At 41.4% G+C, this 15247-nt stretch overlaps 1 protein-coding gene across 1 annotated transcript in view; it reads right to left on the bottom strand.

The window, feature by feature from the left end:
- LOC147378883 (collagen alpha-4(VI) chain-like) overlaps positions 1-15247 on the bottom strand; it is a 150107-nt gene that overhangs the window by 109079 nt on the left and 25781 nt on the right. Inside the window, 1 exon segment of the mRNA XM_086401555.1 lies at positions 5849-5937. Coding sequence (XP_086257681.1) covers positions 5849-5933 — 85 coding nt within the window. The 5' untranslated portion in view covers positions 5934-5937.

Below are 15247 nucleotides of genomic sequence, written 5' to 3'. Positions count from 1 at the left end.
GTGCCCCACCTTAGACACCTTCTCGAGTGGGTCTTAGAAGCCCAGGCAAATAAGTGGTCACAGAGGATTTCTGCGCTCCAGATGGAGACTCAGCTGGAAGTTAAGGAGAAAAATGACATGGGGAGACCAAGCTTTGGCAGGCAAGGCCCATAGCTTTATTTTCAACAGGGGTTTTTATACCCTAAGTTACACATAGAGGATAATAGGGGATGCAAAGTCAGCAGTCTTTGATCCTTATCAAAAACCAGGGTTTCTATCCTGCAAATTTATCGTATTCAAATGGTTTAGGTGATTTACATCATCTTCTGGCCAGAAGGCCTATTAACATTTTATGACTCTTGACAAAGACTTATTTTCTCTAAGAGTAATTATTTTAAGGTTTGGCGCCATCTTCCGAAGGTGTTAGATAAAATTGCATTCCTATAGGGCGGATGTGTAACGGGTTTACAACAAAGGAAAGAATTTATTACCTTAAGGGTCTAAAGTTGCTAACACTAAGGCCACTACTTATCTTTTCTACATACCAACTATATTAATTAACACACATTCAAGGATACAATACAGGGGATGTGGAAACTTGGCAACAAGCATTGGCTCATCAATGAAATCTTTTACTAGTTTTATTCTGACAGTTTCTAACTCTCTGAGAAACTCTAAGCTATTTGAATATCTCAAGCTTCTCTTGCCTCTCCAGGCTGGGAGACTGTAAACAATCGTATGCATAGCTGTAGGAGTCCGGGTAAACTTGTCAGGCGAGTTAGAGAGCTATCTGAGGGGTTTGGATTTAAACACTCCTAATTGCCCAGGAACTTTATTAATTGGAGCTGTAAGTTAACTCTTTGACAGAGAGAGTGAGATGGTGGTGGGGGACAGCCCCCAGTAAAGTCAGAGGTGAGAGCACAAAGCAATAAAGTAGGCAGACTGGTTTTTTGAGGGGTAGATGCTCGAGAACATCCGGGGGGACTCCTGCGGCTTGATCCCGCCTTTGGGTGTGCCAAGCCTCCTTCCTCATGACCTTTGTCACGAGTGGAATGCCTCACTGGCTCCCGGCATATATATATATACACATATATATGAATAACTGTATCACTTTGCTGTATGCCAGAAACTAACACAACACTATAAATCAACTCTAGTTCAATTTTTTAAAGAATACTATTACCTCCATCATGTTTTTTTCACCTAGTTTTTACTCTATATTGGAGTATGTTTGATTAACAGTGTGTGTTAGTTAGTAACAGAGTGTGTTAGTTTCCAGTGTACAGCAAAGTGACTCAGTTATACATATGCATATATCTGCTCTTTTTCTAATTCTTTTCCCATGTACATTATTATAGAATACCAAGAGAGTTCCCTGCTGCTATACAGTAGGTCCTTGTTAGTTATCTGTTTTAAATACAGCAGTGTGTACATGTCAGTCCCAAACCCCTTAACTGTCCTTCCCTCCTCCCACACTTGCCCCCAAAAGTTTCTCTGGTCAGTGAGTCTGTTTCTGTTTTGTAAAGAAGTTTTTTCTTTTTGATTATGTATGTAAGCAATATCATAATATTTGTCTTTCTCTGTCTGACTTCAGTTCAGTCAGTCAGTCAGTCAGTTCAGTCACTCAGTCGTGTCCGACTCTTTGTGACCCATGAATCGCAGCACACCAGGCCTCCCTGTCCATCACCAACTCCCAGAGTTCACTCACACTCACGTCCATCGAGTCAGTGATGCCATCCAGCCATCTCATCCTCTGTCGTCCCCTTCTCCTCCTGCCCCCAATCCCTCCCAGCATCAGGGTCTTTTCCAATGAGTTAAGTCTTCGCATGAGGTGGCCAAAGTACTGGACTTTCAGCTTCAGCATCAGTCCTTCCAATGAAAACCCAGGACTGATTACCTTCAGAATGGACTGGTTGGATCTCCTTGCAGTCCAAGGGACTCTCAAGAGTCTTCCCCAACACCACAGTTCAAAAGCATCAATTCTTCGGTGCTCAGCTTTCTTCACAGTCCAACTCTCACATCCATACAAGACCACTGGAAAAACCATAGCCTTGACTGGATGGACCTTTGTTGGCAAAGTAATGTTTCTGCTTTTGAATATGCTATCTAGGTTGGTCATAACTTTCCTTCCAAGGAGTAAGCGCCTTTTAATTTCATGGCTGCAGTCACCATCTGCAGTGATTTTGGAGCCCAGAAATCAAAGTCTGACACTGTTTCCACTGTTTCCCCATCTATTTGCCATGAAGTGATGGGGTCGCAAAGAGTCGGACCTGACTGAGTGACTGAACTGAACTGAACTGATGGGACCAGATCCCATGATCTTACTTTTCTGAATGTTGAGCTGTAAGCCAACTTTTTCACTCTCCACTTTCACTTTTATCAAGAGGCTTTTTAGTTCCTCTTCACTTTCTGCCATAAGGGTGGTATCATCTGCATATCGGAGGTTCTTGACATTTCTCCCAGCAATCTTGATTCCAGCTTGTGCTTCTTCCAGCCCTGCATTTCTCATGATGTACTCTGCATAGAGGTTAAATAAGCAGGGTGACAATATACAGCCTTGACGTACTCCTTTTCCTATTTGGAACCAGTGTGTTCCATGTCCAGTTCTAACTGTTGCTTCCTGACCTGCACACAGGTTTCTCAAGAGTCTGACTTCACTCAGTATAATAATCTCCAGGTCCATCCATGTTGCTGCAAATGACGATTTCATTCCGTTTTCTGGCTAAGTAATATTTCACGGTATGCACGGAGCACGTCCTCTTCATGCATTCATCTGTGGATGGACGTTCTGATAGTTACCGTGCCCTGGCTGTTGTAACTAGCGCCACAGTGACCACTGGCATGCGTGTGTCGTTTCAAATGTTGTTTTTCTCTGATACGTGCCCAGGAGTGGGATTGCTGGATCATATGGTCGCTGTTTTTTAGTTTTTTTATGGATCCTGCATACTGTTCTCCACTGTAACACTGTAAATCAACTATACTTCATCTTAAAAAAATGCTGTTCCCTCCATCAGATTTCTTTTTCCTCTTTTTTCTTTTTCTTTTTTTCTTCTTCTTTTCTTCTATAGTACATCCGCACGGAATCGTGTTCTTTTATCCTGGTTTATAATGCAACATTCGTTTGTGTGCTTATTCAATTAATCACAGTCTCCCCAACTAGACTGTGGGCTCCATGAAGGCAGATACCATACATTGTGCTTGTTGGTCCACCACTCGAGTGATAGAGGAGCCACCCAAAAAACGTTCAAAGAAGGAAATGCTTGGGAAAGAGGGAGGGAGCAGACATCACTTACAGAGATGCAACCATGGAACGTGAATGAAACCAAATCAGGGAAACAGAAATTTCTGGAGCTAGAATAACCCTGTAGGATCATGCAATGCCATACTGCAGCCACCAGGTATGTGTGGCTGTTTGGCACTTGAAAAGTACCTACTGTGACTCAGAAACGGAATTTTAAATTTTACTGAATTTTAGTTTAAATAATCACACGAGGCTAGTAGTGCAAGTATAATTAATTCAATTCATCCATCTTACAGATAAGGGAAATAAGACCTAGAAACGCAAGTAACTTGTGTAAATCTGTTCAAGGAACCAGTTTAGAAACCAGGTCCCCTGACACCCAGTCCATACCCTGGACTGCCTTAAAGAAGATTAAACTTAAAGCCCATGTTACAGAAGGGCAAAACCCACAAGAGAAGTTAGGCAGAAAAGGGCTGGAGATGCTTGGTGTACTTCAGGAACAACAAATTCATCTGTCACCTCTAGAGTCCTGAGTCTTACCTCTGGGAAGTTTCCTAATCATGATCAAGTGAAGTCAGAATTATTGAAAAGGAAAATAGTAAATGAGCTTGGGGTTCTTTAAGCTTCCTTCCCTTTGACCCGCCAAACTACAATCCTCTTGAGAGGTGAGGGTTCAGTGAGAGCTCCAGGGACGGCTACCTGGTTTGTCCCCCTAAAAGGTTTTACAGAAGAGATCAAACACAGGCCAGGAAGTGTTTCCCTGATCTTTCCAACCAGGAGAAACCTCATGGCTATAGAATATCTTTCAAGCAAAGAAGTGTTGGTTTCATCACATTGCAATTTGAGAGACTTATTACATTTTCATACATTTTTACTTTTTGACCTACTCAATCTTCATCACTTTTAAGGTCTTTGAAGCAGAGAAAATTCATTATCTCAGCCTCTGCTCACACTGAGAGGAGTCAGAGTCCAGGGGAAGTTTGAGAGCTCCACGTTTTTCCCCAACAAATAACAGCCTGTATAATTGTTTTTGAATATTTAAAACTCAATATTGTCTCAGTGGTAGCTTCAGGGTACTCAAACAATCTTCTCTTGATGATTCATCTGGAAAAGTCCCCAAAGTTAAAATGACTGCAAAAAAAATTACAGAGGTGTCCTCAGAACTCAGGAAAACTACCAATCTTATGACAATAAAAATGATATGGACCTAACAGAAGCAGAAGATATTAAGAAGAGGTGGCAAGAATACACAGAAGAACTGTACAAAAAAAGACCTTCACGACCCAGAATTACGATGGTGTGGTCACTCACCTAGAGCCAGACATCCTGGAATGTGAAGTCAAGTGGGCCTTAGGAAGCATCTCTATGAACAAAGCTAGTTGAGGTGAGAGAATTCCAGCTGAACTATTTCAAATCCTAAAAGATGATGCTGTGAAAGTGCTGCACTCAATATGCCAGCAAATTTGGAAAACTCAGCAGTGGCCACAGGACTGGAAAATGTCAGTTTTCATTCCAATCCTTAAGAAAGGCAATGCCAAAGAATGCTCAAACTACTGCACAATTGCACTTATCTCACACGCAAGTAAAGTAATGCTCAAGATTCTCCAAGCCAAGCTTCAGCAATATGTGAACCATGAACTTCCAGATGTTCAAGCTGGTTTTAGAAAAGGCAGAGGAACCAGAGGTCAAATTGCCAACATCTGCTAGATCATGGAAAAAGCAAGAGAGTTCCAGAAAAACATTTACTTCTGCTTTATTGACTATGCCAAGCCTTTGACTGTGTGGATTACAATAAACTGTGGAAAATTCTGAAAGATATGGGAATACCAGACCACCTTATCTTCCTCTTGAGAAATCTGTATGCAGGTCCGTTTAGTCATGGCTATGGTTTTTCCAGTAGTCATGTATGGATGTGAGAATTGGACTGTAAAGAAAGCTGAGCACGGAAGAATTGATGCTTTTGAACTGTGGTGTTTGAGAAGACCCTTGAGAGTCCCTTGGACTGCAAGGAGATCCAGCCAGTCCATCCTAACCAACCAGTCCATCCTAAAGGAGATCAGTCCTGGGTGTTCACTGGAAGGACTGATGCAGAAGCTGAAACTCCAATACTTTGGCCACCTCATGTGAAGAGCTGAGTTGTTCGAAAAGACCCTGATACTAGGGAGGATTGAAGGCGGGAGAAGGGGATGACAGAGGATGAGATGGTTGGATGGCAAAGCTCTGGGAGTTGGTGATAGACAGGGAGGCCTGGTGTGCTGCAGTCCATGGGGTCGCAAAAAGATGGACACGACTGAGCAACTGAGCTGAACTGAATGTGGAAAAGCACAGCCAAAGGAGACAAAGCAAAATGCAGAGTCAACAGAACAGGTCCATTTTCACAAAATCATCTGAGAGCTTAATCACTCATTCAGAAGAGTAGCACTTTTAATATCTTTTTTTGCCGTTTGAGGTTAAGCTTTGAAAAAAATCAAAGGCCCATTTACTAAAAACGTGGGAATTTTCAAGTTCTCTTTAAAAGAATCATTTCCCTTTCATTAAATATGAAACTCCTGTGATATTTTCTTTTAATATTGTCACTACCCCTCTATTCCTGGCAAGGTCTTCATTTTTGGCTTAAAGATGCATTACCAATTCTCTGTGACTTGATGAAGCCAAAACCAGCTGCAAGGAAGATGATTCCCCAAAACATCTTCCAAGTCTCCATTTCAGACATGTATCTAGAGAGAAAAAGATACCTCTGAATTAAAATTATGTATTCATACAGTTAAAAATGAGTGCATATCATATTGTATATTCATTATACTTCAGTACGGGTTATTCTTTCATATGTATACCTGTGGCTGATTCATGTTGAGGTTTGACAGAAAACAACAAAATTCTGTAAAGTGATTATCCTTCAATTAAAAAATAAATTAATTAAAAAAAAAAAAAAAAAACAGAAACAGACACAACTATGTCTTTCCCCAGACCAACAGAAGTGTTATAAAACTGAAGAAGGACATGTTACCACGTTTTTTTTTTTTTTTTTGATTATGCAAGGAAAATGGTCTTGCTGACCCAATTCTGGAAGATTCTGTAAACAGTATGTACTGCAGACTTCAACTGTTTAAAGTTGTCCAGATATGGCTATAAATGAGGAAGCATACAGGCATAGGGTAGAACCACTGTTCCGCACACTAAAGTCATTTGGTGGAACAGAAACATTTCTGGATGAGTTTGCCTGTATTTTTATACAAGCATTGAATGACCTGGTAAACACTGTGGCATAAGGAAATACTCAAGTATCTCAGAAGGACATCTGTCTGATAAAACCAAGCTATCCTGAGAATATTTAATGAGTTCCCAGAAGAAGCAAAACCACCAGACTTCTCTACCCTAAACTTGGATCTATTTTCAAAGGTTCCCACGGTAATTATCCACTTCCAATACCATTTCTAATTTTTGACTCTGAGATGCTCCATATGTTTAAAAATAAGAACAACACAGCAATCACCTTGAATGAATGACACGCTCCACCTGGAACAGGGAACACCTCATCTTTATGGCTGACCTCACAGCCGTTCCCTACAGAGTGCAGTGGGGTTAAAAGTGAGGATTCTTGGAGACAGGTGGCCTAGGTTTGAATCCCAGATCCTCTACTTCATGGTTGATCTTGGGCAAGTTGTTTCTCTTCTCAGTTTCCCCATTTGTAAAATGGGGGCATAATAGCATCTGCCTCAATCAAATGAGTTCATTATTGTAAAAGAGTTTGTGCCTGGAACATAAAACCACTCTTTAAGTTCTCATTAAATAAGTCTTCTTGGAAATCTGTTATGTAAAAGTGAAAATGTATTCCCACTCATTTGCAACTCAGAATCTGTGGAGGTAGAGGATTACTAGCACTTTGCATTGTATATTAATAAGGCAGTTATTTTGTTGTGCTTATTTTAATTTATATCTTTTATTTGGCTTAATTTTCACTTTCAATCGATTGTTCCTTGGTAAGTTATTGTGCTAATCTCTATGTTTGTCATCTGAAATCTAGGAAAGAACCAGCTAAGCAGAACTTACTCTGCTCGTTTTGCTGGTGGAAATGAAAAAAATCAGGTCGCAGAAAGGCTTAAGTAGTGTTCCAGGGATGCATAGCCATGCAGTCAGGTTTTGTCCCCAGTAACGTGACTCCAGGTCCAGCACATTGCTGTATCTCAGACATCTGTTTCGAACCCTTCAAAGAAGACCTCCAAAGTCCAGACTGTCACTCAGCTCCCTAGAGTCCACCTTCAAGTAAAATGAAGATCTAAAGCAATTTACCTTGGGGTAATAATGTGAGCTCAAGCCCTCTTTAAACTTATCAAGGAATTTAAGCAAAAAAATCTCATATCGTCTAAATCACTTTGCAGTCTCAAGCCCTGTAAGCAAAATATGTGTAGAAATGATATCATGATGCCCGGAAATAGCAGCCACCCAATGGCTGAGTTCTCTCTGCAGAAGGTGTAAATGTAGCCACCCTGCTTCTCTAAGACACGTTTCTACCGTGCATGCTTCATTTTCTCCTTGAGAGTGACTCAAGGCTGTGAGATAACCACACCTGTTTATTATTTCACACCAACAGAAAATACTGGGAGAAGTCTTGACTTCAAAGGATGCCCATGGCCCTTGATTCTGGTTTCAGCTTGACCTCTGACTCTGTGGACTTGAGCAAGCCAGTTCACCTCTCAAGGTTGACGTGATGACTCTAGGGGGGCTTGGCAGTGAATTGTTGTTGTTGTTTAGTCGCTAACTCACGTTCAACTCTTTGTGACCCCCATGTACTGCAACACGCCAGGCTTCCCTGTCCTTCACCATCTCCCAGAGCTTGCTCAAACTCATGTCCTGTGAGTTGGTGATGCCATCCAACCATCTCATCTTCTGTCACCCCCTTCGTCTCCTTCCCTCAGTCTTTCCCATCATCAAGCACTGACTTCGGACACCTATAATATTGCCAACTATATTACAAGCCTTCCTTAGGGCAATAATCCAGTGATTTTCCAATGAATAGGTGTGATATAATTGGATTTCTCTGTTCCTCAGTTTGCACATCAACCTCCCATTAACGAATCTGTAAGGAGACTTACAAGTAATTTGAGAAAAGATACTTCAAGAATAACTTTCTATTCCCCAACAAACTTTCATCTAATAACAAATAAATGAGAGGATGACTCTTAAAGAATAGACTGCTCTAATGGATTAAGGACAGTGTTAGGTTAAAGAGATTGAGTTTTATAGAGCCAGGAAGAATGATCCAAAATAAACTCATGCATTATGATTAGATAATTGCTATCATTACAGTAAGATACCATACATCATTTTTTTTAGTTCTTAGGTTATAAGGCTAGGTGAAATATAAAACCTTGAAGTAGAATATCTACATTTTTAAATTTCTTTATGTCCTAATTATTAGCATTAATGCAATTAATCATAAGAAATGAGAAGTATTTTTAGTTAGTTGTAAACCAAGCACTTGTAAACAAAGGGCTTCCCTGGTGGCTCAGATGGTAAAGAATCTGCCTGCAATGTGGGAGACCTGGGTTCGATCCCTGGCTTGGGAAGATCCCCTGGAGGAGGGCATGGCTACCCACTCCAGTATTCTTGCCTGGAGAATCCCCATGGACAAGGAGCCTGGCGGGCTACAGTCCATGGGGTCACAAACAGTCGGACATGACTGAGCAACTAGGAACAAACAAAGCCCTAGGGCTGTTTATGGAAATCTAGTGGGAAACTCAAAATTCATAAGCATTTTACAGCTGTGCATGTGTGTGTGTGCTGTGTCAATGAGGAGAAAAATGTTTGTAGATTGACTTAATGTCTACATTATATATACTATTTCATGAGGATGTTTATATCTAATTTAAGCTGAAGGGGGTGAGACATGCAGGGCTCATTGTGGAGGCCAAAACTGGAAGTCATTAAATTAGTTGTAATTAGGCAGGAATAGCATAGGATACTGATTCTAGAAATAATTCTAGTGGGTTTGGGTAGAGAGAGAATTCTCTCAGACTCTGTTGCTCAAATAGTTATCTGAAAGGTCTACTTTTAAAGATTACTTCCTTCAGTTAAATTACTTTGCAACCACCATAGTAATAATTGATTCAGGGAAGAATCATCAAGAGATTTTAACACCACTGGGTAAAAGTGTGTTAGGAACAGGATTTTAACAGTTTCAAAGTATCTTCTGATAAATTACTTATAAATTACTGAGGACAAAGAAAAGTACAATGGAGAAATATGGACAAAGCTTAACCTGGTTATCAGAATTAATATCAATGATAACAGGATAAACTAGTATCACATCCCTTTCATGGATCACAGCCTTGTCATGGTGAAGGGATTTGAGTAATTCAATGAAGATATGAGCCATACTGCACAGGGCCACCCAAGATGGACGGGCCATAGTGAAGAGTTCTACCAAAACGTGGTCCACTGGAGGAGGAAATGGCAACCCATTCCAGGACTCTTACATGAGAAACCCATGAACAGTATAAAAAGGCAAGACGACCTGATACCAGAAGAAGAGTACCCCACCTTGGAAGTTGTCCAATACGCTACTGGGGGAAAGCTGAGGGCCATTACTGATAGAGCCAGAAAGAAGGAAGAAGCTGGACCAAAGCAGAAATGATGCTCAGTTGTGGATCTGTCTGGTGGTGAAAGTAAAGTCCAATGCTGTAAGGAACAATATGGCAAAGGAACCTGGAATGTTAGGTTCATGAATCAAGGTAAGTTAGATGTGGTCAAGCAGGGGATGGCAAGATTGTACATTGACATCTTAGGAATCAGTGAACTAAAATGGGTGGGAATGGGCAAATTTAATTCGATGACCATTATATCTACTACTCTAGGCAAGCATCCCTTAGAAGAAATGGAATAACCTTCACAGTTAACAAAATAGTTCAATATGCAGTACTTGGGTGCAATCTGAAAAACAACAGAATGATCTTGGTTCATTTTCAAGACAAACCATTCAACATCACAGTAATCCAAGTCTATGCCCCAACTACTAATGCTGAAGAAGCTGAAGCTGAATGGTTCAATGAAAACCTACAACATCTTCTACAACTAATACCAAAAAAGATGTCTTTTTCATCATAGGGGATTGGAATGCAAAAGTAGGAAGTCAAGAGATACATGGAATTAAAGGCGAGTTTGTCCTTGGAGTACAAAATGAAGCAGGGCAAAGGCTAACAGAATTTTGTCACGAGAACACGCTGGTCATAGTAAACACCCTTTTCCAACAACCCAAGAGATAGCTCTACACATATGCATCTACATCAGATGGCCAAGATAAAAATCAGATTGGTTATGTTTTTTACAGCTGAAGATGGAGAAGCTCTATACAGACAGCAAAAACAAGACTGGGAGTTGACTGTGGCTCAGACCATGAGCTCCTTATTGCAAAATTCAGCTTAAATTGAAGAAAGTAGGGAAAACCATTAGGCCATTCAGGTATGACCTAAATCAAATCCCTTATGATTATACAGTAGAGGTGATGAATAGATTCAAGGGATTATATCTGATAGAGTACCTGAAGTACTATAGATGGAGGTTCATTACATTGTACAGGAGGTGGTGACCAAAACCATTCCCAAGAAAAAGAAATGGAAGAAGGCAAAGTGGTTGTCTGAAGAAGTTTTTACAAATAACTGAGGATAGAAGAGAAGTGAAAGGAAAGGGAGAAGAAGAAAGACATACCCAACTGAAGGCAGAATCCCAGAGAATAGCAACGAGAGATAAGAAGCCCTTCTGAAATGTGCAATGCAAAGGCATAGAGGAGAACAATGGAATGGGAAAGATCTCTTCAAGAAAATTGGAGATATCAAGGCAACATTTCATACAAGGAAGAACACAGTAAAAGACAAAAATGGTTAAGGACCTAACAGAAGCAGAAGAGATTAAGAAGAGGTGGCAAGAATAAGCAGAACTATGAAAAGCAGTGTTAATGACTCCCATAACTCACCTAGAACCAGACATCCTGGAGTGTGAAGTCAAGAGGGCCTTAGGAAGCATCACTACAAACTAAGCTAGTGGAGGTAATGGAATTCCAGTTGAGCTCTTCAAAATTCTAAAAGATGGTGCTGTTAAAGTGCTGCACTCAATATGCCAGCAAACTTGGAAAACTCAGCAGTGGCCACAGAATTGGAAAAGGTCAGTTTTTGTTCTAATCCCAAAGAAGGTCAATGCCAAAGAATGTTCTACTGCTGCTGCTGCTGCTGCTGTGTCATTTCAGTCATGTCTGACTCTGTGAAACCCCATAGATGGCAGCCCACCAGGCTCCCCCGTTCCTGGGATTCTCCAAGCAAGAACACTGGAGTGGGTTGCCATTTCCTTCTCCAATGCATGAAAGTGAAAAGTGAAAGAGAAGTCGCTCAGTCATGTCCGGCTCTTCGTGACCCCATGGACTGCAGCCTACCAGGCTCCTCCACCCATGGGATTTTCCAGGCAAGAGTACTGGAGTGGGGTGCCATTGCCTGTTCTAACTACTGCACAACTGCACTCATTTCACATGCTAACAGGGCTTCCCAGGGCACTAGTAGTAAAGAACCTGCCTACCAATGTAGTGGCATGGGATCAGTCCCTGGGTCAGGAAGATCCCCTGGAGGAGGGCATGGCAACCCACTCCAGTATTCTTGACTGGAGAATCCCATGGTCAGAGGAGCCTGGCGGGCTGCAGTCCATGGGATCACACAGAATCAGACACGACTGAAGCAACTTAGCACAGCACAAGCTAGCTGTGTGGATCACAACAAACTGTGGAAAATTCTTAAAAAGATGGGAGTACTAGACCACCTTACCTGTATTCAGACATAGAACAACTGACATGGTCTAGCCAGATGTACTCTGCATATAAGCTAAATAATCAGGGTGACAGTACACAGCTTTGTCATACTCATTTCCCAAGAAAGGAATATGACAAGGCTGCATATTTTCATTCTGCTTATTTAACTTACATACAAAGTACATCGTGTGAAATGCAGGGCTGGATGAAGCACAAGCTCAAATCAAGATTCCTGGGAGAAATATCAACAACCTCAGATATGCAGATAATACCACTCTAATGGCCAAAACTGAAGAGGAACTAAAGAGCTCTCTCCTCTCAAAGAGGAGAGTGAGAAAGTAGGCTTGAAACTCAACATTAAGAAAACTAGGATCATGGCATCTGGTCCTATCACTTCATGGCAAATAGAAGGGGGAAAAGCAGAAGCACAAACAGATTTTCTCTTTTCGGGCTCCAAAATCACTGCAGATGGTGACTGCGGCCATGAAACTAAAAGATACTTGCTCCTTGGAAGGAAAACTATTACCAACCTAGACAGCATATTCAAAAGCAGAGACATTACTTTGCCAGCAAAGGTCCATCTAGTCAAAGCTTTGGTTTTTCCTGTGGTCATGTATGGATGTGAGAGTTGGACTATAAAGAAAGCTGAGTGCCAAAGAATTGATGCTTTTGAACTGTGGTGTTGGAGAAGACTCTTGAGAGTCCCTGGGACTGCAAAGAGATCCAACCAGTCCATCCTAAAGGAGATCAGTCCTGGGTGTTCATTGGAAGGACTGATGTAGAAGCTGAAACTCCAATCCTTTGGCCACCTGATAAGAAGAACTGACTCATTTGAAAAGACCCTGATGCTGGGAAAGATTGAAGGTGGGAGGAGAAGGGGATGACAGAGGATGAGATGGCTGGATGGCATCACCGACTCGATGGATATGAGTTTGAGCAAGCTCCGGGAGTTGGTGATGGATAGGGAAGCCTGGCGTGCTGCAGTCCATGGGATCGCAAAGAGTCAGACATGACTGAGCGACTGAACTGAACAGTGCTTTATACAAAAGTGTCCTTCAAGGTTTCTGTTCTTCCTCCATGGACCACTCAGCAGTAAAACGAAAAGATACCATCTTTAATGTTCTATGCCAGGGGCTGTCAAACTTGAGCATTGCATCAGAATCACCCAGAGAATCTGTCAAAACCCAGCTCTGAAGCCCACCTCCAGTGGTTCTGATTCAGCAGGTCCAAGGTGGGACCTGAGAATTTGAATGCTGAGCTAGTCCAACGAAGCACACTTTAAAAATCATTCTTCTGTGTATTTAGCATGCAGCAGCTCCCACTCAGACAGATTGCTCTGTTTACCTTCAACAGCATCTCTAGCTCCACATGGAGAAAATCAAGTGTCTATTATCAACCACGTGGGGAAAGGGAAGAGATGATCAGTTAAAGAATGTTTTCTTTGTGTACACATGACCAAGAGGTAAGCAGAAGCTTCAATATATTTGGATGAAAGACCCAGCGTGAATGTGCAAGATTAATTAAACACATTTTTCTGATTTTCTTTTTGATTATACTTTATTCTCTGAAATCCAGTGACATGTTCCCTTTTTATTTTTTATTATTCCCAGTTACTTAAGCAGGATTATTTTAAGCACTATAGTTTTGGTTTTCTCACAAGGCAGCCCTGCTGTGTACCACATCTGGGCAACAGGAAGTTGCAGAAGACAAACAATTGGGGAACATGAACAGATTCTTCTGTACACATCACATTAGGATCCACACAGCATGTTTGACAGTCAAAAGAACACTAAAGGTTAGCCTTTAACCATCACATAAACATTAACATTTGCTTCCGTGCCCATTCACAAATCTTTTAACAGCCTGGATAAATATCCAACTTTGTTGTAGAAAATTCGAGAGAGACTCCACCAAACATTTCAATGACAATGTGTCATTAGACTCAGAAAAAAAATTAAAATAAAATGCAGAACTATAGAGCATTCCTCCAGGGAGGGATAAGGATTACAACCCTGGAGTTCCGCAGAGCACAGCACATCACAATACACGGAGCTGATGGCCGCGGTACTTCCACCAGCTGTAATCATTACTAGGTTGGAACACAATGAATTTGTGAAGTGTTCAAAGTCTGGGGACAGAACACAATCTCAGCTGTTGGAAAGTTTTAAACCATCACCCTCTGCACATCCCGATCCATCTAGTTTCCCATGATGCCTGGTTCATACCTCAATTACGCATTTATTCTATTGCTTGTTATTCACCTGATATTTATATCCCCCACCAAGCTGGGAACACACAGAAGGCAGAGCCTCGGTCTGGGAATTCTTCGCAGTGCTGGGAACGTTGAAGCCAACTAATAAATCTTTCTTCTTTTATGATCACTATATAAAAGATGGAACAAACTGCCTAAATAATTCAATTCAAAGAAAAAAGAATATTTATTCAAAATCCTTTAAGTTGTGTGTGGCTTAAAAACTCCATCACCCCAGCACTTCATGAACTTAGACTCATTAGAGAAACAGGAGTAACCACCCTGTCTTTCTGAAGCATTTCATTCAGGATGGACGCCTACAATCCATGAGGCAGATGGAGCATCTCCAAAGACTTGGGCGGGCCAGGGCACTCCGACGCTTGGTGCTGCCTGACACCAGGGAACAGAAAGAGCAGGCCATCACAGTGAATAAGGACAAGATCCAAAGGCCCCTGGCCACTGTCCAGACTGACATCATTACGGTCCTTTAGTGCTTTCATATCCTTTAAGAAGAAGATTGCTCCAGAAACTGCAGAAGGAAGTATAATGAGGAGCAGTAAAAACTACACAGAACTTGATTTTGAATTTTCTAGTTCAGGCCTCAGCCCCGCTACATTCTTATTACATGGCTTCCTGTAGTCTCTTAAACTCTCTGAGGTTCAGTTCTGTCAGCATAAAATAAAAGCCACTTGCTATCACCACTTGGCCAGGTTATGGTGAGGTCAGCATATGCTAATGGGGGACGAAGGATTTTGTAAAAAGCCATACAACTTGAGAAGTTACCATCACCTTTGTATGGCAGTAATATTTGGAACAAAATCCCCTAAATTTACTCCTTTCTAATTGACAGAATCAAACCTCAACGTTTTTCATTCCGAGAGAGATGCTTTCCTTGAATCAGGGGGCTGTGACTACTGTTTGTTTTATTAAGCCTCTGAAATAACCATGCTACCGTTCCAGGTGAATTTGAGGTTCTTGCTTCCTCCAG

The sequence above is a fragment of the Bos grunniens genome, chromosome 1 (assembly GCF_055505025.1).
Source record: "Bos grunniens cultivar Pamir isolate PY7600 chromosome 1, Bosgru_T2T1.0, whole genome shotgun sequence".
Lineage (NCBI taxonomy): Eukaryota > Metazoa > Chordata > Mammalia > Artiodactyla > Bovidae > Bos > Bos grunniens.
Note: the sequence above shows the minus strand (reverse complement) of the source record. Positions and strands in the feature narration are given on the sequence as shown.